The 26,581-nt window shown below is 39.3% G+C and overlaps 1 protein-coding gene across 2 annotated transcripts in view; it reads right to left on the minus strand.

The window, feature by feature from the left end:
- Window positions 1-26,581, minus strand: part of ITFG1 (integrin alpha FG-GAP repeat containing 1) — an 83,880-nt gene that overhangs the window by 20,347 nt on the left and 36,952 nt on the right. The window contains exons 10-14 of one of the 2 annotated variants that reach the window (XM_062626045.1): window positions 21,120-21,292; window positions 7,238-7,388; window positions 6,683-6,791; window positions 2,701-2,744; window positions 1,159-1,237 (exon numbers count right to left, since the gene is read on the minus strand). In XM_062626045.1, the coding sequence (XP_062482029.1) occupies window positions 1,159-1,237; window positions 2,701-2,744; window positions 6,683-6,791; window positions 7,238-7,388; window positions 21,120-21,292 (556 nt within the window). The remainder of the gene's footprint in view (window positions 1-1,158; window positions 1,238-2,700; window positions 2,745-6,682; window positions 6,792-7,237; window positions 7,389-21,119; window positions 21,293-26,581) is intronic. The other variant, XM_062626046.1, reaches the window with a different exon arrangement.

A 26,581-nucleotide genomic window follows, 5' to 3' on the forward strand; every position in this document is an offset into this window, starting at 1 on the left:
ATTAACAGTCCTCAGCACAGTATTCAACGTGAGAGCATTATCACTGATTTAGGACCTTAACATGTTACCAATTTTCTCCCTAAATTATTGCTATTCTTTAAATTAGTGTTATATGGAATAGTTTTCCCAGTGAACTATGGGAATCTTTTATTAAATCTGAGTTTAATTAGAAATAAGACTTGAGTGACAGATGAAGATGACTGCCATTACTGAGCTCAAGTCAGACTGGCATAACTTACAGACATGGATACTCCAACCAGGTTTTGGCTTAAGAGTTTGGGATTTTTTTCCTTAAGAAGTGAGTCCATTATGTTCCTAAGTTTACCAGTCATGCATTAGACCAACAGACTACTTAGCAGTCACTTGTGTCTTCTAGGAACCACTAGTAAAACCCCAGAAAGCAGCATAAACCCTAAGATATTCTAACATTAGACACTGCTTGAACCATGGCCTAATGTTTCTCTTTTTTGTGTCCTTTTTTTGTAAACTGTGGCATCTGCAACATCTCATGCAATTAAACCTCTAGTTAGGCTACAATTTGCATGTAGCACTGCTGCTTTCCATTTATTTTGACCCTGTTACCTTAATGATTTTTGATACCTTGCAGTTCTTGTGTTACGTGAAAGGATGCAGCCATTCCCTCTATCTTCCTCATGTTACTCATGATTTTATAGATGCCTGTTAGCCTGCCAGATATAGTGAACAACTTCAGAAAAATACATCTTGTGTTTACTAAATACTATGTTGATTCTTTTTCATGTGGTTACAAGATTTTATTTAGGTATTTGAGGCCACTGTTGTTTCTTGGTATGTAATTACTAAGTAACCAATAGAAAAAGTAAGTCATTAGGATCTTGAGCTATTTTACAAACTGATGATGTACCCAATGATTTTTCAGATTGGGTAAGATAAAGCCAACTGTTCAAACTCAAGTTGCATGAGACAGAAGAAAATATAATGCAACTGTACTGTTTCTAATAAATATGCAATAGGTAAAGAAAGAAGAGGAAGTTAGGGAGTTTTGGCCTTGTAAACTGAAGACATAATTCAAAACCAGTCCCATTTCACTCTGTAAACTTCTTTCCAACTCTTCAGGTTGCTGATATGCATATACAGACAGACCATGCCATGTGCATTCTCATTGTGAGACTATCTTACCTGACCCATTTTTCAGGTATCCATTTGCATCTACAGTAGTGTACATGATGTAAGGACCAGGCTGATTAACACCGAAAGGCTACAGGGAGAAAGAAAAATAAAACAAAACAAGAAAAAACCCCAGCAGAATAGGCGAAGTTTTAGCAATGGAGAAAGCTATATTAAAGCTATAGTAATAAAATCATAAGCCAAAGAAAAATGATTCTAGATTAATGATTTCCTTTTGATATGGATAATTTCAAAATTTTGGAACCATTTTGGTCAGAGCATTATCTGGAAATTCATTTTCACCCTAATTAGTTGGCTAAGTAATGCTCAGTTTCTCATGAAGAAAGCAATACTATTCAGTCCTCTGGCAAAAGGTTTAATGTTTCTTTGGAAGTTACAACTAAAATGAAAAAAACTAAAAATTCATAGAAATAATTGCATGCTCTGAAAAAGCATAACTCATTTCATACTGCATGAGAGAATGCACTATCCTGATGGTCTTTCTGTACTGAAAAATATTATACAAATTCAAAATTTGTTATTATTTAGCCATTTTTTATTTACTTCATGCAAGCGGCTGAATAATTACTTATTGAGTACAAATATCTATTTTAAGCAAATCTCTTGAGGGAGAAAATGCACTTAAATATCAAAGTACAGCTACAAGGAAAAAATAAATAAAAAAAATGAAAAAAGAAATCAAAGGGAGTTGTGGATTATGAGTGATAAACTATAACAAACACACCTAAGAAAAAAAGAAGAGGGAACAAACATCTGCTGTGGTCTGGAAGGCAAGGGATGAGGGAGAGTTTTGTTTTTTTTTTAAATGCTCAATTGAAGCTGATATTAAAGCAGCAAATTCAGAAAAGATCTTTCAAATGAATTACAGAAAGAACACTAAAAGAAGAGATGATAACATGTTTCACACCATGCATCCAAAAATAGTAAATTCTAAGCCATCAGGATAAGTGATAATGATGAGAGATGGCATCAAAGCCTGAAAAATCATGATTAGAATGAAATGTATGGAGACTGCAAAGATGATGTTAATGCATATCTATGAAAGATGGTTAAATAAGGTGAAAAGCAGGTGGTTGGTTGGTAGTTTTGTGTGGGTTTTAAAAAAATTATTATATTTGCACCAAGTTGCTGGTTTTGGCCATGATGGACATTATGTTACTTTCTGTCAGAGAACTTCTATTACAGTGGAGGCAATAGTGTTTCAATGAACTTGATAATGAAACTTTCACCACCATATGTCATTAAGATTTGCTTTTCAAACCCACTCTTTACTTTTGTAATTAAGCTAATAATAGTATCAACCATCCTTACTATTTTATATCAGAAATTAAACCCTGTCTTAAAGTAGGCTTGAAGAAAAAGTAGGTTCATTTGAAGCAGGTTCAGTATTTTCAAGTCAAAACTGAATTTCATATTTTTGCAGAGCTGTGGAGCTAACACTAGCTTTGATTCCTCTAAGTTCCATTTTTAGGCAACTTTCCCAATGAACTTATTTGAAACTAAACAGTAATGCAAAGGTATAGTTAAACTTACTGTTATTTTCCGAGGACAGTCATTAGAACAGAGGCCACTGAGAACTGGAAAAACAAAAAGTGAACTTGTAGTGTTTACAAGTTTATAAGCCATCCTACAAGCACTACTTCTGAATCTGTTAAAGTATAGTAATAGGGTCAAGTATCCATTAAAACACACAAAGAATATCTTTATCTGACTTCTGCTAATTTAGGTTAGATACTTGAAGGAAATTCTTCCCTGAAAGGGTGCTGAGGTGCTGGCACAGGTTGCCCAGAGAAGCTATGGGTGCCCCATCCCTGACAGTATTCAAGGCCAGGCTGGACAGGGCTTGGAGCAACCTGATTTAGTGTAAAGTGTCCCTGATTATGGCAGGAGTTGGAAAAGGATAAACTTTAAGGTTCCTTCCAACCCAAACCATCTGTGATACTATAAAAAAATTCCCAATATGTTTGAAGCATATTTCTTTGCAGACATGAATCAGCTAATCACTGTTTTATCATATCTCACTGGTTAACCACCTTCAAAAGGAGAGATTTGCCAGTTAAATTCCAGATGAAAACAGTTCTTTAAATAGTGGACTACACATTTTATTCATTCTTCATTTCTAGCTATTTAAAAATACTAGCAGAGATTCAACTTTACTGTTTTAACTGCTAAAAAGGGAAAGGCTTTTCCTTCTGTAAAAGGGATAGTTTTACAACTTGTTTTAAGGATTCAGAAAACCTGTAACAAACAAATCTTATTACCTATTTATTCTATAATATCAAACATTAATCCCATTATCTATTCCTTCTATGAATTCAAAGTATTATAAGCAGATGTGTAAAATGCTACTTAATATCTAAAGCCTATGGCAGTTGTTCAATTACTTTTCTAAAACTTAAATAGTTTCAAAAATCAGTTACGTTACAGAAATACTTGATAACAGTTATTTATGATCAAATATATGAGAGACAAGTAAAGCCATCTGTTCTGTAACATAGAATATTGTGTTACATGAGTATTAGAACATCAGCACTAAAATGGCTTTAAAACAAACACCACACACAATAATCTAAGGTGTCACTCTGATCAGCAGCTCAATGGGTATGATCAGTGAGGAGTATGCATACGAGGCAGTACAAAAGCTAAGTGAAAATGTAACCTCTCCATGAATTATGGTATCCAGAAGCAAGTGTGGCAGAGAGGGAAAAAAAGATGTTTGGACCAGATCTGAGGGCAGGTCATCCTAACCAGCAGTAGTTTTTTGAAGCATTTTATGTCTACTATAAGGCACAATGGAATTTTGGGTACAAAATGGGGACAGTGATATACTAAAAGGCGCAGATATTCACAGCGTAATAGTCTGATTAGAAAGCATTCCCCACTAGGGTCAGAAATGATAGTGTTCTAGTGAAAAAACATTTCTAATATTTTTGTGCAAATATTAACAAAGAGTCCCAAATTACTATTCTTTGCCTATGATTTAAAAATGCTGAAATCTCCAAATACACAAAAACCTGCTCGGGTCTGGCTGGATATCGGTCAGTGGGTGGTGAGCAGTTGTATTCTCTTCCCTTGTTATTTCCCTTATAATTATTATTATTGGTGGTAGCAGTAGTGGTTTTGTGTTATACCGTAGTTACTGGACTGTTCTTATCTCAACCCATGGGAGTTACATTCTTTTGATTCTCCTCTCCACTCCTCTGGGAGTGGGGGGAAGAAGGGGGGGAAGTGAGCGAACAGCTGCGTGGTACTGAGTTACCAGCTGTGCTTAAACCATGACAGCTGGAAATACTCTCCCCTGAGTCATAGTAAAAATATTTTTAGACCACTTACTAATTCCTTTTTCCTGTGGTTTCTATGCAAAAATACACCCTAAAAGGGTCCTGAAAAAATGCTTGTTCCAATTTTTGATTTACACAGGCCGAATCAAAAAGTGTGTTGCAAAGTACTCCTTTCCCCATTAAAATATCACACAGCTAGTTATAATTCTAATATGGCTTTGTGAAGTATGAGATTTTTCTAGAGGATTTTATGCATGCTTGTGTGAATTACACTACCCATACACTGTAATATTTAAAAGAAGGCTTCCATCAATATAACAGATCATTATAGGGTATTACTATGAAAATAAAGCTCAGGCTAAGGAGAAAGTAATAAATGCATCAGCTTCCAGTAGTAGCTGCTGTTCTATTTATCCTATGGCCTGCACAATGTGTGCTTAGAAGGATTAGATGCATTTAAATAACATGAAGGAAAATACAGTTTTGAAAGTGAACCTCTACTTGTTCCTACTTAGCTTTGTCCCTGGAAGCTTATGAACAACCTGACTTTTCACTTCTTCTCAAAAAACCAACGAAGACAGACAAGCAATCAGCTCAAAGCTTAACACCTTTGCAACCGAAGAACACAGTGGGGTATGTGATTTGAGAACCTAATTACTCTCAGTTACAAATATCATAATCTAACTCCAGCCTTTTAAACCAAGTCCTTCATTACTTCACACACCCTTGCCATGTTCACTGCCATTCTGTGTTTTTACAATGTGTTTTGTGCCATGTGGTCCTTTAAGGCTGAAACCACCAAACTGATTCACATGTGGAAATAAACTGGCTCTCATTAACAGATCACATAGCATAAGCAAAATATACACCAGTCATCACTGGTGCCAGTCATCACTGAAATGAAACCATCCCATTTTGTACTAGATTCTGCATAATTTCCACAGGATAGAGAAAAGAACTCCAGGAAAGTAGGTTTGATATGACAGAGGTAAAGCAGTCCCTGCTGGAAAGCAAAGCTGCAACCACTGAAGGCACAAATGAAAATAAGTGCAGTTGGATATAGTTTCTTGCCAGGTTTCTGAAAACAGGCAAGATAAAAATGCAGTCATTGCAGGCAAACAAAGCATGCTCCTTCAAGTGAATATTGCTGCAATTTCTTCCTTTCTGTCTCACTATGCCATACATATAACATGCAAACATAACTGTACTTTTCCTCAAATCATCAATTTATTAAATCTTCCTTCAAATTTTAAATAGCATCAAAAATTAAAAAAAAATGTATCTACACTGAAGATAGATACGTGCAGATCTAATGCTACTTTTATACTGACATTATGTGAATGTATTGTACAAAAGGTTCATGGAAGGGGCCCCATAAGCTCAGTAGCTCAACCCTTTCACTCAAAACCGATTAAAGACACTATATCATTTATTAATCTAACTGTCAGGACATCTAATGTTGGTAACTGCAGTTTCTCTAGGAATTTATGTTAGTACTTCGCAAGCTGCCATTGGAAATTACTTTTACTGTTTACTTTTTATAGTCTGTTTCTTTACGTTGTATCCTGCATGGACACACAGGACATTCTTCCCCCATTGTTAGGCATCATTATGGGCTGAAGACATGGACATTTCTCTTTTAGGCTGAATAACATGGTTCCATGTGCTTTTTCCCTGCAGATCGTATTTTAAGACAGTTAAATTCTTGGTTCCTTCAGAAGCCAGCAGAGAAATGAGTTTCTAAAGACCTAGTATCTGTCTTAAGCATTTTGCTGGGATGCAGAAGAAAAGGTCCAGGGTGAAAAAGAAAGTTTAGCCTACCTCTAGTTACTGAGTGAAATCAGACATCCATACGTGCAAAAAAACCCCACCAAAACCAAAACCAAAACCATACTGGGGAAATGATAAACACTTATTTAAAGGTTAACACTTATCAGGTCAACACTGATATTAAACACCAGCAAAAGTATCAAAAACAGCGGGCAGAATTACTCTGAATTTTACTAAGTACACTAAAATAAAAACAAGGAAAAAAAAAAAAGGTTGAAATGAAACAAACCAAATTTATCTCACCTCAGATTCTGCAACAAGGCTTCTGCAATCCCTAATATTTTCCACTCTGATTTTAGTTTTCTAGAACTATCAGACAGATCACTACCATAACGCTATCATATACAGAGACTCAGATGATCACATACTTCTCATTTTGACTTGATTATACAGTGCTAACTTACCAATAACTTTAACAAAATAGGCATCTGCTTCAAAGTTATTTTTTAACGTATGGATAGCAAAGTCCCTGTTGGAGTAGCCTTTGCTTAGCACAATGATATCCAAAATCCCCTAGGAGAAGAAAAACGTTTATGTTAGAAAGCTGATTTACTCTAGATACCTGAATTTACCAAAAATTTTCCCTTTGAGATACAAATTAAAAAAGAAAAAAGTGTGTGCAGCAAAGTTGTCAATTTTGCACCTTTGCTATTATTTTAGGGTCTTTCAAATCTCACTAATTTATGGCAATCAAGAACAGAGTGCTCCATCCACATGTAACCAGGACCATGCATGTGGTCTGTGGCTTCTTTCTTGCTGTTGAAGAGGGCAGCCCAAGGAGAGCATATGGAGGGTCAGCAAACTTTAAGGCAGCAACGGGCTGCTGCAAACTGCCCACCTGCCGGGGAGCATCTCAAGAGCCCATTTCCAAACGTTTCTACACAGAAGTCTGCCAGTGGCACAGAGAGATACAACAACACAGAGAGATGCCGTCTGCTGTAGAAAAGGGTTGAACTTACATCCTCGTATATGTCAAAGAAGGTTGCTACCACCGCATCCTTGATTTGATTTAGATCCGAGAGCTCCCAAAAAACTTTAAACATGCGATGTACACTCTTGCAGCTTATGTTATTGCATGGGACATTTTCTAGTAAAAATGCCTGTTGATTGCTGTAAAACACATACATATATATATATAAAATAACTTACTTCCTATGAACAGTCTAAATAATAGACATTACCAAAAAATTGTAATTAAGCAGTTTAAGACTCCAGAAGTTAAATATAATAAAAGCAAAGCTAGCAGCCACTGAATACTTTAAAATCCATTAGCATATACATTAACTTTACAGAATTACAACCACTATGTCATGCCTAACTTCCAACCAATGAATACAGTAAATAAATGGGTCCAAATCAGCAGAAATAATTTCATTCACCATCAACTCAAAGGAGTGAACATATGTATACTTTCTTCTGAAATGATTACAAGTGTACTTACCTGCCATCTTCGTTAATCTCTCCATGGTTCTTCAGCTTAAACAATACTTAAAAAGCGTCAGTGCTTTTTCATTATGTTATGACAATCTCTTCCCACCCCAGCTCCATTAATCATCTTACACACTGCATGATGCTTTACACAAATTTAAGACTAAACAAAACCTCTGTTGATATGTTTTCTGTTGTTTCAAAGCAAAATCTAAAACACAAACCCCAACCTACTAGCACAGTAAGAAGAGGACATGATAAACCAAACTGGACATTTGCTGACATATAACAAATAGAGACAGAAAGATAGGCTGTAATACTGAAATGAGAAACAAACCAACCAGAGTATGAGGTCTAGTACAGCAAAATCTCCCTTCCAAGGAATTTATCGAATACATGCCCACTGGTCAGTGGTAGAAATTGAGTTTGTTCATGCACCCCAATGACTAACAGCATTATCCACTGTCTCCAGCACCATAATATTGCCACTCTCACTGGAATTGTGAAAACCTTCCAACTTCACTAACCAAGAGTCCCACTCTGGTCTGTATCCTGGGAGCCTGCTAGAATCCATCACTGCCTTGGCAATGGGAACATATGAAGTTTGAAGTTTCTGCCTCTCTTTCTGGTGGCAGAGCCACAAGATAAAGCAGACAGTGTTCTGTAAAGTCAGCTAAACATGGCAGAGCCCAGGACAATAACCCAAACCAGTTCTTCATACTGACCTTGAACATACTTCTATTTCATAGTAGGACTTTATTTTCTGTATCTTACAGGCATAAAGTGCTTCCAGGATGCAGTGTCACATAGGCACACACACCAGTATTCTCCTTAGGAAAGTTTTACTTTTCTTTACCTTTATGGTATATTTCAGATACTTTGCTACTTGTAAGAATCATATCCTAAAACACTGATTTCTGAAAGAGTTAGAGAAAGGCAAAACACTTTCTCTGAGAAAAAAAGTTTCCGACACTGAAATAAGAGTTCTTTGCCTACTGCCAAATTAATATTTCAGAACCTGCAATGGGAAAAATGTAGGATTGCATTCTCTGTAAGATGTGTTAAAGGTAAATTGGGATATTTAAATATTTCTCTCAAAACCTTGTTATCACATTTCTTAAGCTTCTGTGAAAAATACACAAGTCAGGCTTTTATTTTTCTGCTATATGCTTATTGAAGCTTAATAGGAATAACCCACTTTTTACTACTTCACTGTTAGAAGCAGGAGCATATTGACTAGTGTCTGGACAAAATGAAACGGCAATCTACAATATTTAAGACATCATATTGTCTCCATCTGAGAGCTCATAATCATAACTTGAAATCATGAAGTGCTCCCATTCACTTCATGTACTGTGCAAATATTGTAACAGATCAACAAACTATAAGATAAAGTGACAACCTGAGCTAAGGAAATTGCTCCAATTTCTCTTTTTCATCATCTTGACATACATTTCATTTTAAAATTTTGAGGAAGTTTTACAAAGATGCTTTCTTTCAATTCAACATTTTTTAAATTCTCAGAAATTACTGTACTTTCAGCTTTCCTCACATCAGTATATATAAACAGTCTTAGTGCTTTAAATGTCTATGTAGTTATTGAGGTGAGCTATGCTCCAAGTTTCCCTGAAGGCTGAATGTATTGTAACCAGTTGTTTTTGTGCACAAACTTAATTTTTTCAAGTGCGCCGCCAAGTGATTCCCACTTGACTCAATACAAGATAAATAATGAATACTGAAATGAAACATTAATAAATTATTTTAGGTTTTGATTACACAATAATGAACTGTCCTGGGTACAGCTGTAGCAGTTATTTTTCTCCTTAGTAGCTGGTGCAGTGCTGTGTTTTCAGCTTTAGTCTGGAAACTGTACTGATAACACACCCATGTTTTTAGTTGTTGCTCAGTAATGTTTACTCCGATCACAGACTTTCTCATCTCATGCTCTGCCAGGGCAGAGGGGAAGCTGGGAGGAAGCAGACAGGACACCTGACCCAAACTAGACAAAGGGGTATTCCATCCCACAGTGTGTCATGCCTGGTATATAAACTGGGAGGAGTTACCCAGAAGGCCCAGATTGCTGCTCGCGTCGGACTGGATATTGGTTGGTGGGTGGTGAGCAATTGTATTCTCTCCCCTTGTTATTCCCCTTATCATTATTATTGCTGGTGGTAGCAGTAGTAGTTTTGTATTATACCTTAGTTACTGGACTGTTCTTATCTCAAGCTGTGGGAGTTACACTCTTTCCATTCTCCTTCCTGTCATGGTTTAAACCTAGCTGGTAACTCAGAACCATGCAGTGGCTCGCTCACTCTCCCCCACCCCTTTCTTCCTCCGCTCCCAGAGGCACGGGAAGGAGAACAGAGATAAAATACTGGCCACTTTTCTCATTCGGCAATGTCCAAGGCCAGCTGGATGTCTTTCACCTCAGCAAACTGACTCGATTCACCCTCTTTTTCAGCAGTTTCTGCAACTCCTTGCTGGGGACTCCATACAGCTGCCTTCCATTTCCAATGCTTTCCGACAGTACGGCAGGACCCATCAGTAAACAAGGCATCCTGCTTTCACTTTCTGACAGTTTATTATATGATGGGACTTCTTCAGCATGCATCACCTCCTCCTCTGGTGACATTCCAAAATCTTTGCCCTCTGGCCAGTCCATGATGACTTCTAGAATGCCTGGATGACTGGGATTTCCTATTAGAGCGCACTGTGTAATTAGTGCAGCCCACTTACTCCATGTAGCATCGGTTGCATGATGTGTAGAGAAGACCCTGCCTTTGAACATCCAGCCCAGCGTGGGCAACCAGGGTGCCAGGAGGAGCTGTGCTTCAGTGCCAACCACTTCCCAAGCAGCTTGAACCCCTTCATAGGCTGCCAGTATCTCTTTTTCAGTTCGGGTACAGCTGGCCTCAGATCCTCTGTATCCCTGACTCCAGAAGCTGATGGGTCAAACATGAGTCTTCCCTGGAGCTTTCTGCCAGAGGCTCCAGGTAGGACCATTCTTCCCGGCTGCTATGTAGAGTATATTCTTTACATCTGGCCTGGTCCAAGGGCTACTGCATGAACTATCTCTCATTTAATTTGTTCAAAGGCTTGTTGCTGCTCAGGGCCCCATTTAAAATCATTCTTCTTCTGGGTCACATGATAGAGCTTACAATCAAACTGTAATTTGGGATGTGCATTCTCCAGAACCCCACCACACCTAAGAAAGCTTGTGTTTCTTTCTTATTAGTTGGTGCAGACATTGCTACATCTGTGGGGATGTGGTAATGTCCAACTTGCCATTTTATTCCCAAAAATTGAACCTCCTGTGCAGGTCCCTTGACCTTATTCCATTTTATGGCAAAACTGGCTTTTAGCAGGATTTGGATTATTTTCCTCCCTTTCTCAAAAACTACTTCTGCTGTATCACCCCACAAGACAATGTCATCAATCTATTGCAGGTGTTCTGGAGCTTGCCGCTGCCCCAGTGCAGTCTGGATCAGTCCATGGCAGATGGTAGGGCTGTGTTTCCACCCCTGGGGGAGTCGGTTCCAAGTGTACTGGATGCCCCTCAAAGTAAAAGCAAACTGTGGCCTGCACTCTGCTGCCAAAGGCATTGAGAAAAATGCACTGGCAGTATCAGCTGTGGCATACCACCTGGCTGCCTTTGACTCCAGTTCATACTGAAGTTCTAGCATGTCTGTTATGGAAGCACTCAATAGTGGTGTGACTTCATTCAGGCCATGATAGTCTACTGTTAGTCTCCACTCTCCATTAAGACTTTCACACTGGCCTATTAGTAATAGCCCTAATAATGGGGCTATTAAAGGGTGAGCGGGTCCTGCTGATCACTCCTTGGCTCTTCAGTCTACGGATCAGCCTATGGATGGGAATCAGCAAGTCTCAGTTGGTGTGATATTGCTGCTGGTGCACTGTTGTGGTCACAATTGGCACTTGTTGTTCTTCGACCTTCAGCAACCCCACAACAGAAGGATCCTCTGAGAGACCAGGCAAAGAGGACAGCTGCTCAATTTCCTCTGTCTCCAAAGCAGAATAGCAAAAGCCCATCGGTACCCTTTTGGGTCTTTGAAATACCCTCTCCTGAGGTAGTCTATGCCAAGGATGCATGAAGCCTCTGGACCAGTCACAATGAGGTGCTTTTGCCACTTCCTCCCAGTCAGGCTGATTTCAGCCTCCAGTACAGACAACTCTTAGGATCCGCCTGTCACTCCAGAAATATAAATGGGTTCCACCCCTTGACAGCTTGATGTCATCAGGGTACACTGTGTACCGGTGTCTACTAGAACCTTATAGTTCTGTGCGACTGATGTGCCAGGCCATCTGATCTACAGTCCAGTAAACTGGATCGTCCCTTACCTCCAACTGGCTGGAGGCAGGGCCACCTCACAGTGATCACAACATTGATCACTTACATCTTGTAGACAGGGATTATTCATCTTTATCACAGGAGCTGGAGTAAAATCAGCTCTTCCACTCCATGTGGGAACCTGCTCACCACAGACTGAAGCCGCAGCTTTCATGGGATGTTCATCCTTGACCTTTGTTCTCCTCTCACACACCTGTTCCTCCAGAGCTGAGGTAGGTTTTCCATCCCACTTTGTTATGTCTTCTCTGTGATCCCGCAGGTAAAATGATAGGGTGGCCCATGGCGTGTACCCCGTGTCTTCTCTCTCAAGCAGTAGGACGCCTTTTGTTAATAGCTGAGACATGGGTTGGTACACGTGGGGAGCTGGACAGACTGGACAGATCGTCTCTTAATTGTTTGAACTCCTGGGACAGCTTTTCTACAACTGAAATGATGGAAGTCTTCAAACTCTCGGAACTGATGAATCATTTCATCTACTGTTGGTAGTACTATGTCATTCCAGGTTATTGCTGCCAATGAGTGGGCATATGATGATGGTGCACTCTGTAAATTTCTGCCACATGGGTCATGTACATTCGACTTCATCTGGATCTACGCATGCATTCCCAGCATCCAGCTTGTGACAGATCATCTCTACAATGGCTGATTCCCTCAGAGACTGGATGCCTTTCTCTAGCGTGGTCCAGTTGGCCAAAAAACTCTTAACATCATCTTTGTATGGAAACCTTTCTTTCACAGCTGCGTTGATCTGTTGCTTTGCCATCAGATCCAGAGACATCTTTTTCCCATTGAAGGTGCTGGATAGTGTTGAACAGGGCTCTGTAAGCACAGGCCAAGCCCCAGCATGCTGCTGTGATTTGTCCCTCTCTGGTATGACCAGGATGACAACACACCTCATTTAAGTGTTTTACTAATTTTTCTGGATTTTGCTCGTGTTAAGTGGTGAAGTTCCAAAGCACTGGAGGGGCCCACTGGCCTAGATACTTGCCCATACCGTCCCACACACCCTGCCACTCATGACTGTCCAGCCTCGAGGAAAATCTCTTGGTCTTCCTATATCATCAGCTAACCTTAGACAAGACCCAAACCCGACTCTGTTTAACTTTCGAGATCATACGAAATGGTCGTGGGTAAAACACACTCTGTATATGTGCCAGCATGGTGATCCCATCACAATCAGCAGGCAGGTCTCAAGGGTATCCAAAGGCCATTCAAAACCTTCAAAACTCTCAAATTAGCTGTGAATAGTTTGGTGAGGGAGCTGGGAAGGTAAGGGAATGTCTCCTTCATAGGTTGACCACCCAAGGAGGAGAAAAAAGATGTGCAATTGCTAAACACTTCCATTATATACCTCCTAAAGTATAGAAGTGATGACCACACTGGGAAGGCATGCCAGATCAGTTCCATAATCAATGAGTCTATCTTATTACAAGTCATTACCATAAAGTACAATGAAATAAGAAACTTAGCCCAAGCCCCCCAGCCAATAAACACTAAAATAGTAAATACTGGCTGTAAAATATGACGTCCTGAAACTCTGAGATAAAGAGCAACAACTTTGAAAGCCAATAAATAGTAATCCAAAAAAAGAATGCTTATCACAAATACGATTAAACACACTCCGGTCAGATCTGTCATTATCTCAACCCTTCATGGCCCATCTTGGGCACCACAAATAACTGTCATGGTTTAAACCGATCTGGTAACTCAGAACCATGCAGCCACTCACTCACTTCCTCCCCCCGCCCCCGCTTCCAGAGGAATGGGGAGGAGAATCGAAGGAATCTAACTCCTACGGGTTGAGATAAGAACAGCCCCGTAACTCAGGTATAACACAAAAGCACTCCTGCTACCACCAATAATAATAATGTTAAGGGAAATAACAAGGGAAGAGAATACAACCACTCACCACTCGCCAACCGATATCCAACCTGACCCAAGCAGTGACCTAGCCCTTCCAGGTAATTGCCCCCAGTTTTTATAGTGGACATGACGTGCTGCGGTATGGTGGTATAGTTACGGCTATGTGGTATAGCTGTAACTTTGGCTACTTTGGGTCAGCCGTCCTGTCTCTGCTTCCTCCCAGCTTCCCCTCCTCCCTGGCAGAGCATGGGACTCAGAAAGTCCTTGGTCAGAGTAAACTTTACTGAGCAACAAGTAAAAACATCCGTGTTATTAGTGTTGTTCCCAGACTGAAAGTCAAAAACACAGCACTGTACCAGCTACTAAGAAGGAGAAAAATGACTGCTACTGCTGAACCCAGGACACTCCCCATCCTTCTGGGAGTTGGGGAAGAAAGTAGAGAGGAGTGAGCAAGTGGCTGCATGATTCTGAATGTGATGAACAGGCTGGGTTTAAACCACAACATGAATAGTAATGGAAACCAGAAACCAACAGGGGCAGCTGCAATGCCGTACTGTTTGCAGAGGGAAGAGAAATAAGCTGTTTGCTGCCTTCTCAGGTATTCAGTACTTTCCTGGAAGAACTCCCAACATCTGCCTTTGGCCTTTGATCTGCCAGTTGAGTCCTTGTGTTACTTAGGGCTTATATAAGCATCACTAGACTCAAAGTATCTACCTCCATGTTTTATTTCTGCTAAATTCTACAATTACCAAGGGCAAGTTAATGACCTATTATTATGAACCAGATTTTAAAGATTAACATCATCATAAAAGAAAAAAATCTCCTTGTAACAATGAAAATGATGAGCATCGTTAAATGACAAAATGTCCCTGAAAGTCTACAGAAAAACACAAAACCATACTTGGCTGCAATGGTAAAATCTTAAAATCAATGCTGGAGTGCTAGAAGAATGTGCAACAGTACATCACCTTAAATATTGAGAAGAGGCAGAGTAAAAGAACTCTGAACTAAGACTAGCATATCACTAGTAACATGCTGTTTGCATGGTGTACAGACCAATATATACACAGTGGCAGCTAAATTTTATGTACTACCTGCATAACTTTATCCCACAAAACTCATGAGTGATGCTCAATAGAGTTGTTTACAATCTGAAACCTTCTGATGAAGTCATCTATGCAGCAAAGCCACATTTAATAAGACTGAATAACTATAGGCAAGGCTTAACACCAAAGACTGAAGACTTATTTCAGCTTCATTTTAACATGTTTCTCTGCAATTAGAATTAAATATTTACTGCTTAATTTCATACATCTCTCATTCTGTCAGTTTTAGGCTAGTTCATTTACAGTTATACAAGGGACATCTAAATGACTAATATCTTACTCCAGGCATTCAGAATAATTTAGTTTGCCTCTTTCTTTTAGATTTACTCAATTACAAGATTTGCTCATCAATCCTACATTTAAAAGACGTTCTGTATCAAACCTTATATCTGACAAGGAACAAGGAACAATGATCGAGGAAGACATAATTTGGTCAAGAGTCCTTTCAAGTATACCCATATAAATGACTAACACATATACATTAATTGAAAACTGAGCACGAATACTTGGAAAACTGTCTAGAAGTCTATTACATTCAAAGTTTTTCATTCAAGTGTCCATATCCAGTTGTTTGTTATCTCCAGGTTTTATTCTTTACTGTTATTTATCAGCAATGTCAGAGAGGATACTGGATCTCTAACTTTACCACTGCTTTACAGTGAAAAACATTTCCTTTGAATAAAAGCATAATTGGAAAAAAAAGCTTCCTTAAATTACATGTTTGCAATGCAAGAGTATTAACCATTATTACATCTAATTTGGAAACAAGTAGTTAAACAAAACTTGTTCTGTTTAATTAGGTGTGACAAAGATAGGTATTTATAAACTCACATGCAGTGCTTAGACTTCCATTGTTTACTAAAGTCAATTTAAAACCAGCATGTGAAAAAATAAATGCAATTAGATGTGAAAGGAAGTACAGATGAATCAACTATTGATAAAATCCCTCTACCTACTGTTATTCTATATACCTACATGATTTCTAATACAGTCATAAACTGAGGAAAGAAAAATTCATTTATGAATCTAGCCTGAAGAAAAACCTGTGGACTAGAATTCTAATGTTCAGATTTTGACCTGATCCCAAGTCAGAAGTTAAAGAGATATATAATAGAGAGATAAATATATAAAAATCTACTGCAAATTTAGCATCTTCACCTGCTGAGTGATGTCTTGAGTCTCTGGGTTCAAACCCCCACAACACTTGCATCCACAAGTGAGACTTTTTCTGTTGTGTGGCTGTTAAGAATGTCTCCTTGCTCTCAGAACATTACACACATTATTAACAATTTGACTGACTTACTCACCTGGAAGGACAATAAGCTAATATTATTCCTATCTTTATTTCCGTGATTTGTAGATATTTTTAAGGATTTGATCTGAAAGTGCTTTCCTGAATTGTGCTGAAAGCATAATTGATTTTAATCATATTACAGAATCATAGAATAGTTAGGGTTGGAAAGGACCTTAAGACCATCTAGTTCCAATCCCCCTGCCATGGGCAGGGACACCTCAGACTAAACCATCTCACGCAAGGCTCTGTCCAACCTGGCCTTGAACACCGCCAGGGATGGAGCATTCACAACCTCCTTGGGCAACCCATTCCAGTGCCTCATCACCCTTACAGGAAAGAACTTCTTCCTTATATCCAATTTAAACTTCCCCTGTTTAAGTTTTAACCCGTTACCCTTGTCCTGTCATTGCAGTCCCTAATGAAGAGTCCCTCCCCAGCATCCTTATAAGCCTCCTTCAGATACTGGAAGGCTGCTATGAGGTCTCCACGCAGTCTTCTCTTCTCCAGGCTGAACAGCCCCAACCTTCTCAGCCTATCTTCATATGAGGTGCTCCAGTCCCCTAATCATCCTAGTGGTCCTCCTCTGGACTTGTTCCAACAGTTCCATGTCCTTTTTATGTTGAGGCCACCAGAACTGCACACAATACTCCAGGTGGGGTCTCACAAGAGCAGAGTAGACGGGCAGGATCACCTCCTTCGATCTGCTGGTCATGCTGCTTTTGACGCAGCCCAGGATACGGTTGGCTTTCTGGGCTGCAAGCACACACTGATGACTCATGTTCATTTTCTCATCGACCAGCACCCACAAGTCCTTCTCCACAGGACTGCTCTGAATCTCTTCTTTGCCCAGCCTGTAGGTGTGCCTGGGATTGCATAGACCCAGGTGCAGAACCTTGCACTTGTTATGGTTGAACTTTATAAGGTTGGCATCAGCCCACCTCACAATCATGTCATAGCCACTTGTTACTGGTCTCCAACTGGACACTGAGCCATTGATCACAACTCTTTGCGTGCGGCCATCCAGCCAGTTCATTATCCACCGAGTGGTCCATCCATCAAATTGATGTCTCTCCAATTTAGAGACAAGGATGTTGTGTGGGACAGTGTCGAACGCTTGCACAAGTCCAGATAGATGACGTTAACGGCTCTATCCCTGTCCATCAGTTCTGTAGCCCCATCAGAGAAGGCCACCAAATTGGTCAGGCAGGATTTCTCCTTCATGAAGCCATGCTGGCTGTCACCAAGCACCTTGTTGATTTTCATGTGCCTTAGTATGCCTTCCAGGAGAATCTGCTCCAAGATTTTGCCAGGCACAGAGGTGAGACTGACTGGTCTGTAATTCCCCGGGTCATCCATTTTCCCCTTCTTGAAAATGGGGGTTATGTTTCCCTTTTTCCAGTCGTTGGGAACTTCACCAGACTGCCATGATTTCTCAAATATGATGGCCAGCGGCTTTGCAACTTCATTTGCCAGCTCCTTCAGGACCTGCGGATGGATCTCATCAGGACCTACGGACTTGTGCACATTCAGATTTTAAGATGGTCTTGAACCAGCTCCTCTCCTACAGTGGGCGCAAGGTCTTAATTCTCACAGTCCCTGCATTGGCCATCCAAGATTTGAGTGGTTTGGTCAGAGCCTTAGCCAGTGAAGACCGAGGCAAAGAAGTCCTTCAGAACCTCAGCCTTCTCCAAATCCTGTGTAGCCAGTTCTCCTGAGAGCTTCCTGAGGGGACCTACATTCTCCCTAGTCTGTTTTTTATTTGCTATGTACTTGTACTTCTAGTCGGGATGCAACAGTCTTGAGCTTGTAGCTGGTGATCCTTGAATATCGACCAACAGTTTTGGGCACCCCTGCCCTCTAGGGCTATATCCCATGGAACCTTACTAAGCAGGTTCCTGAGGAGGCCAAAGTCTTCTCACTTGAAGTCCAGTGCAGTGAGCTTGCTACACACTCTTCTCACTGTCCTGAGGATCTTGAATTCGACCATCTCGTCATCTCTCCATTGTCATATATATTTTCAAAGGAATAAAATGGTTTCTGCCTCCTTTAATTTCTTTAAGTTACAGATGGCAACTAGAAGCTAGGCTTCCTCGACTATAGCGCAGATTAAGGTCAAGAGTTCAGAAAAATGCTTTTATCATTTAATCACCATAATCAATCACTTAAATTAAGGCTGTAGATGTAGCATGAAAGGCTTCAGAGAAAGAAAGAAGCAGCTTGATCCAGAAGTGTTTAAAATTAATTAAATAAGGTTTTCATTTTAATGTGCTCTAATTTAAGTGGAGCTTTTAATTCCCACACTGTTTTAATTCTTTTCAATCTGTGACCCAGTTACACGTTGTGAAAGAAAGTATCTCCTTAAGTTTCTCAGATACAATGAATTAATACTAATCTGAAAGTGACATTTCACAGGGGGTGCAAAAACTGTGATTTTCACTCCCATCCCAAAGTACAAAGAATCTGCTTCCATTACTTTTCTACAAATACTGGAAATACACCATGTTAACGTGCAATGTATTTCTTAATTTTTCATTTACTTCTTTTTTTGCAGACTTCCTCAGCTCTCTTTAACACCTTGTCAAACCATCTGCCAGTACCTTCAGCCCTTATGCCTTACTATGTCACTCCACTCTGAAGTTAATTTTCAAAATAACTTCAAGTTGCACCCACTGAATAAACAATTTCAGAAGCAAGGAGTGCATCACAGTATTTCATTGCAACAAGGCATAGGTAACTTCCTGGCCTTTTATAGGAGTAACTATTTACAAACTATTTAAATGTTCACAATATTACACTGCCATGTTTATACGCCAGGCAGAGGAGAGAGGCTCCTAAGAATCTTAAAAGATAAAATAAATCAAATAAATTTCTGAACTCTATGAATCTTCACAAAGTCTTTCCAAAGTGTACTTGCTATCAGGGTACACACTTAAAAATAGCCTATAGTACAGCTCAAACCAAGATTTGTGGGGCTTCAGAAAAAAAAAGATAAGAACAATGTTATAGTTTAGATGTCTTGGTATTCTATGGATAAAGAAGGACTTTTGTTCTAGTCTGCTCGTTAGACAGTCTACAGTCTTTATGCAATGACTGCTGAACAGGAGACGCAACCTCCTAATTGCACAAGGCTACGGAGTAAAAACCTGACATTCAGGGCCCCAGTGCTTAACTTCACATAACACCCCCTTCTCCTCTGCTGTATCAGAATACAAACAGCTGCCGTGCTAGTTATTTTCAGGCTGAGAAGTACAGAGACAGAGCTCAGCTGCTCACTGCCTTGTCTCCAAATCACATCATGTAGGCTGAATACCAGCATGTGGCTCTTCAAACTGGGTCATTTTCAGATGTGGGTATTGGAAGAACTCTTAATATAAAAATGTCTGTGGGTGATTAATATTTAGGCAACCACTAGAGAATCTGTAATGACTTCTTTAACTTCAGCATCTAAATTCTGTCTATATACTGTTTTTCTTACTATTCATTCAAACTATGAACCTGCATTCAAGCTTACCAAAAATACCATACAGAGGAATATAATAAATACACGTGTAAGAGACCTATTTTGCCTTTTAATACACTAGCACAAATATCTGTCATAGATCTCAGTAAAGACAATGTTAAGATTCCATAAGGTATTGATTAAAAAAAAGGAGATACCATATCAAACTTTACATCTCTTCAGATCCTGGAAAACCCAGTTTATGCACCATCAAGCAGACCCTGAGTCAGGGCATGGCATGCTGCATGTATCCTGTCTGTAGGGAGTGAGGTTTACTGGCGCTATGGTCTCTAGAGCTCTTTCAAGTTTTCCTTAGAAGTAAACAAGTCTATTCATCATTTCTACTGTCAAGCAAAAGGATGTTCACATGAAAACATGCTGCTTCACTTTAAGGTAGAGACAAGGACATTCTAGTGGTATCATCACCAGGTGCCAAGCGAGAGCTGCCTGCCTACAGGTTTCTCCATTCTGATCAGCTACCTAAGTCTGTCCTGCAGGCAAGTGGTGTGTGCATAATAGCACTGGTGTGCACCTACTCAGGTCAACTGTTATGTGGATCACTAACTCCGCAGTGTACAATAGCCTCCCAGTAAACATCACTGCATGTTCTCTCCTACCTAACACAAGAAGGTAGCAATACAAAGTATTGGGAAAAAAAGTAATGAAGACAGATGAAAGAAGGAGAAAGATTACACTGACAAATTCAACAGGAAAGATTAGAAGCTTCTCCCCCTCCCCTTTTTTTAGGGGGAGGGGTAAGTGTATTTATTTCAGTTAAATTTGAATGATATAATATCACTGGTGAGTTATTAGGTATGTCTAAAATCCCTGGTTCTCAAAAGGGGCAAAACACTATTGCATTTTTCAGTAGTCAACAGCTGGTGTTCACTCCATGTGACAGCATGGAGCAGGCTCCCCAGCTCTCAGCAACCAGTGTTACTAGCCAACACTGAAAGCAGAGGTCAGGATTATACAGATGATTTGGGAAAGGAAAGAGATAATCATCCCCTATTATCCAGGATGACTGGCCAAAATGGTACTTCATACTCCACTCCCTGCTGTGATTCCCTGCCAAGAGGCCCAGTTCAAGCCTATACAATTATGCATTCAGAATATACCTTGTAAATGCATACCTTTTTAAAAATAAAACAGTTATCAGAGATCAAAAGTCATGCTCACTAGATAAAGTGAACAAGATGCACTAAAATTAGTAATTTGTATGACAGATGATTGAACATGTATTTGATAATCTTTATTTCTAGGTTTACATATACTCTACCTTCCAGATGTGTTCTTTAGTATAGCAAGAGCATCTGGGTAGCCATCCATATTGTAATCTCCAATATGAAGTGTAATTGGAAATGAAGTTTCTGTTGAAGATTTGTCACTTTGATATGGTACGAAGCCCCAGAGTGTCTCTTTATTTCTGAAGTCTTGCAAGACTGGAATCCACTGTAAAATAAAACAAAAAAAAAAAACCCAGCTAGGAAAAGAAATCCATTTTCTTCACTTAAACAACCTAGTTCTTTTTAAAACAGCTGACATATATTCACTGCATCAGGATTCTTAACCATTTAAAAATTTCCAAAGAGGAAATAATGATTATTTCCTAGCTCTGTTACCAAATGAAAAAAATCATTTGAAGTTTTTTCTATTCGAGAACAGGAAAAAAAAATAAAATAAAAGGTTGTAAGAATAAAGGACCTGTGTTTTGAAATGTGTCCAGTGTATGGAAATATTCAGGAATAACTTCAGTGAAATTCAGGTTTGCCTGCAATCTATACTAATCCTCAAGTATAGGTAAGGCCAAATCACAAGTCCCATAATTTTTCCTTGAATGGCAAGCAATAGGCAGCATTAAAGCTGGAGAGGGGGTTCACCCTCATTAAATTTGTAGACAACACCAAATTGGGGGATACTACCAATATGCTTCAGGAGCAGATGGCCATTCAGAACGGTAAGAATGGGAAAAAAGGGACCTCATAACAGTTAGTAAAGGAAATCCAGTACAGGGGAGTAAATTGCCATAAACAGTACAGGCTGGAGACCCACCAGCTGGATAGCTTTCCTAAAAAGGATGCCCAGGTCCTGGTGAGCAGTAAGCTAAAGCTGAGCGTGGCAGCTATGACAGCATAAGAGCATACCACACTGTAACTGCTGGCTATACTCCTGCTGATTGAGGCAAGTCATCATTTCTTTGTTTGGCAGTTGTTAGTCTGCATCTGGATTCTGTATCCAGTTTTGTCTCCCATGGTTCAAGATTTGAGAATACTGAGTAAGTTTACAGAAGGGTCACCAAGATGGTTTGACAGTGAACATTTACTCAAAGGACAGGCTGAGGGCACAGGGTTTGTTCAGGACAGAAGATTTTGGGGGGGGGACCTAATAGTGGTCTTCTAATGCCTGCAGCAAAAAGAACTGAGAAGATGAAGCCAGGCTTTCTACTGAGATACAAGATAGTAAGAGCAAAAGATGATTTCCTGAATTCAGTTTTGTCCTGGCTTGAAGCAGAAGGCTGGATCTCCTAAGGCTCATTTCAGCTTGAATGATTCTATCATTCACGGATATTTAGAAGTTCAAGAGCTTCAATTCTCCTCTTATCTCCCCAACACCACCAGATATTGAACCATTTGATAAGAAATTAAGATTACTGAATCAAATAGAAAGTACAAAAGAAATGCAAAGTATAATTTCTCCAGGACAAGAAACAGAATGTATCTGCACTTACTTTCCACTAAGTGCTGAAGAAGTGCTAAACAGCAATTTATCTTAATTAAAATCAAAAGTAATTTTAGGAGTTGGTATGAATCCAAAGTACCAGGGTTAACATTTCAATGCTATGGAAAAAATCAGTGCCATTTTTAAAACCAGAAGTAGTTTTATATGTCAATTAACTCACAATGCCTTCAAAAGGACAGAAGGGTGCCATCTTAAAGGACCACTATCACCAGCATCAAAAGACTTAAAGCATCTTAAATGTTTTTTATCCAAGCCTTAATTTAGCTATTTCAGGAACCAGAATGAGATCCCTGACAGCATGGTTGCCTGCTGTGGAAAGACCCCCTTACTAACACAGTTCAGTAATCAACACCACTTCTGCCATATGGCAGGAATGTGTGAGACTTGGACTGGTCCTTTGAGATTACCTACAGCCATGTGTGTATTACAGAAGCCTGCAGAGTTGTTGAAGTATGCTAAGGTCACCTCTGGGTATCACACATGGCTTAGAAGCCTGGACCAGTCCTGCCAGACACTGCTTATACTTACTGCATGTCTGCCTATGTGAGTGGTGGCATCTCAGTTGCAGTAATGACCTACACCACACTTGATGAAAACTTAAAGCTGAAACTAAACATACTTTACTCTTTCACCTTCCCCCCCCCCCCCCCCCCCCCCCCCCCGCATGCCCATGTAGTTACTGCTAGCTGCTGAAGGTTTGGAAAAGTCTAAGAAACACAAAATAAGGAAAAGACTCTTAACCCAAGGGAAATTTTTCAAAGGGTTAGATTTCTTAGCACTTACTTGTCATGCAGAACACAGATGAAACAGTATTATTGCAAACCACTGTAATTTTTGAAAAACACTGATTGAAATCAGAACCATGAAATATAATACAGGTTTTGATTTACACGGTACCATTCACACAGTCATTGCATTGAAATCCAATTATATCCATCATATACTTTCTAAATGTTCCCATGTAAGGTAACACTATTTTAAAGGAAAAATAGTTTTTAGGCATAAATTTGAATTCATATTCCGTTTTTACTCTACTTAGAGTGATTCATAGAAGGCAATTTATAGTCATCAAGTCTACAATATACAAAACAATGGGTGAGCAAAACAGAAACATCCCCTATTGCAACCAAGCATCATCACTCTGCATACTTCAGAATAAGGCTCATCCATCCCATGAACCGGTTGTGGGACTTACAACTGCAGCTGTAGAACCTTTTAAAAATATCATTCTTGTTCGATGTGCAACCAGAGCATGCTCTAGTAACTTACTCTGAGAGTTTAAATTCAGAGTAACCCACATGTTTGGTAAAACTCATTCTGCATATTTTATAAATAGCACTATAACGTAATCGTGTGCAATGTAATGCAAGAGTAATTGTTCATGTGCCTCAGGACATACATTTCAGTACAGAAGGCAAAAAACAAAAGTATGTTTGTCAATAATATAAATATCCTACTTCTTTCGTATTTGATAATCCAGACAATTACTTGAGGGTTCATGTTTGCTGTTATCATTTTAATAGCAAAGAGACTAAAACTAATTTTTTTCCTTTTACTATAAGATATAAATAGGTGGGTATAATGAGGACACACAAAGCTATTTTTGCTGTTTTCTGATCATATGATTTCTATTACCTAGATAAGATGCAAAAACATACTGAAAAATGGAACGAGTGTATCAAAAGGAAAATTTAAATGAACACATAAAATTTAGAGAAAACAGTTATACTTCTTCCCTTTCGGTAAAATTTAATTGCATAGCACCACTGATGTTATTTATAACATTTATATACATATTTTTAATCCTTCAATTAATGATTTTGTAGGCTAAAATAAGAAAAAAAAGTCTTTACTTCACTGCTTTAAAATTTGTTTTCCAACTCTTGTTTTAAAACAAGCCTAAAAAACAAAAACTACCTGTTTTTCAAGACAGAAGAGAAAAAAATGCTTTATTGCCCTATGAAAACAGGGTCATTTTCATTTTGAAAAAACTCTCAGGTACTGGATTAAAATTTAAAGCTTGTTGCACTCACCCTACTGAACTTGAAAATGGCTTATTTCTTTCATTCCACCTTCTTCTAGACATTAGGAAATATATAAAAGCCTTGCTCTAAAGCCTTTCAGTAGGTCTTTGATCCAAAACTGTGGAATTAACACACCCCAATTTTTAAATTATGGCTAAAATCCTATGAAGCACAACCCACTCAGCCAGCTTCCCTCTTCCAGACCACCTAACTTGGGCAGGGAGCCAGCTGCAAATCAGCATGCATTTGGAGACTGGTAGTCCTTTCTTGGCCAATACATTTTCCGGAAATGTCAGGGTCTCTCCTCCTTTCTATGACGAACACTTTGCCATCCTATAGGGCAATGAGTATCAAGAGTGGCCAGAAAAAACTGGCCAGGGCAACAGAAGTCCTTTTCCCTGGGGGCTCCTGCTCTACTGTACACATGCACTGCAGTTCAGCTGCACATAAAGAAATCCTCTGATTTCAGGCTGCATTAGGCTTCTGGTGCTTATGAAGGTCCCTGAATTTCATATACAATTGAGCAGCTACTATCACATAAAACCAAACTAAGTTATCTATACATCAGTATCACAACATTAACTTATGGAGCTCAAGCCCAGAAGACAACAATCTAAAACACTGATTTAGCCAGAAAAAGGCAACCAGAGCAGTAAAAGTTGTATTTCTGATGTTGGAATGTGTCTCAGAGGCCCATAGCTGCTTTGAGAAAATGAGCAACTTGGAAACAATGAGATGATCCTGTAGAATCTTGAGATTTATGAAATTGCAGCTGCAGTCTCCCCTCCCCTCCACCAGCTTTTGATGGCCCTTAAACTGTTACAGAGGAACAAGGACAAACTTCTAACACTGACCAACTGCAGCTGATAATCAGTGCTGTCACAAACTTCTCTAGCCTAGAGAGCAACATGATAAAGACCTGTGATTTGCTGTAGGATGTACCACTGTGTTCTACTTCAGAGCTGCTAGATTTAGAAGAGGAATAAAGCTATAATCTTTCCATTGTACAAAGAAAGGTTATAAGAATCATCAAGCCATAAAGAAGCCCTCCAGTGAAGTGACTAAAATATTGCTGTTTGCTTCAGGAAACAAAGGAAGAATCATACTGAATACTTGGAAAACTGGAAGAAACGTTAGTCACCTCTAAGAATATCATAGCACACAGACTTTCCACAGTAGGTATCACAGACTTCAAAACATTTTTCAGGGAGAACTCAGTCTACTTTTCAGAATGTAGATGAGAGATCTGAATCATCCAGCTGATTAGTCTGTAGCTGTTGCAGGTGAATTAGAAGAAGCCTGAAGTGTCCTAACACCTGCCATAACCTGAAACAGCACATGGGATTCTACTTCAGATCTGTCAGCAACTCTTCTGTCATTATGGAAACAGTCACATTTTTTTGAAATGTTAGTAGATCTGCATCTCCTGAAGTCACTCATGTGTTTTTTTGCCTTACTTTTGCTCCATCATCCAAAGAAGAAAATCTATCAGAGATATTTCTAATACTCATAAAGATTAAACAATTAAACAAATGAAAACCTTTGGTGAACGATCATCCCTGAAAATAATCTTCCTAGGTCTGCTTGGCTTTCCAGTTGCCATCCAGCTGTGCTAAAGATGTCATGAGAAATATACTGCAGAATGACAGACATCAAACATGACCTTACTGGAACAACTTGAAAGCCTGACATGCCATTGCATGCTTCACCACAACGTTCTACAAATGTGTATTTCTGATTGTTACACATTTCATCCCAATGAATCATATGCTATCATGGAACTGATTTTAATTTGGTTTTATCTGACATCACAACAAACAAGACATGAAGAAATATGTATGGCACACACTACAAATTCCTGTAACCCGTTACAAGCTGTAATGGGTTCAAACTCAAACGGGGGAAGTTTAGATTAGATATGAGGAAGAAGTTCCTACTGTCAGGGTGGTGAGGCACTGGAATGGGCTGCCCATGGAAG

The sequence above is a fragment of the Pezoporus occidentalis genome, unplaced genomic scaffold (assembly GCF_034315485.1).
Source record: "Pezoporus occidentalis ecotype Australia unplaced genomic scaffold, CSIRO_AGI_Poc_V1 ctg287, whole genome shotgun sequence".
NCBI lineage: Eukaryota > Metazoa > Chordata > Aves > Psittaciformes > Psittacidae > Pezoporus > Pezoporus occidentalis.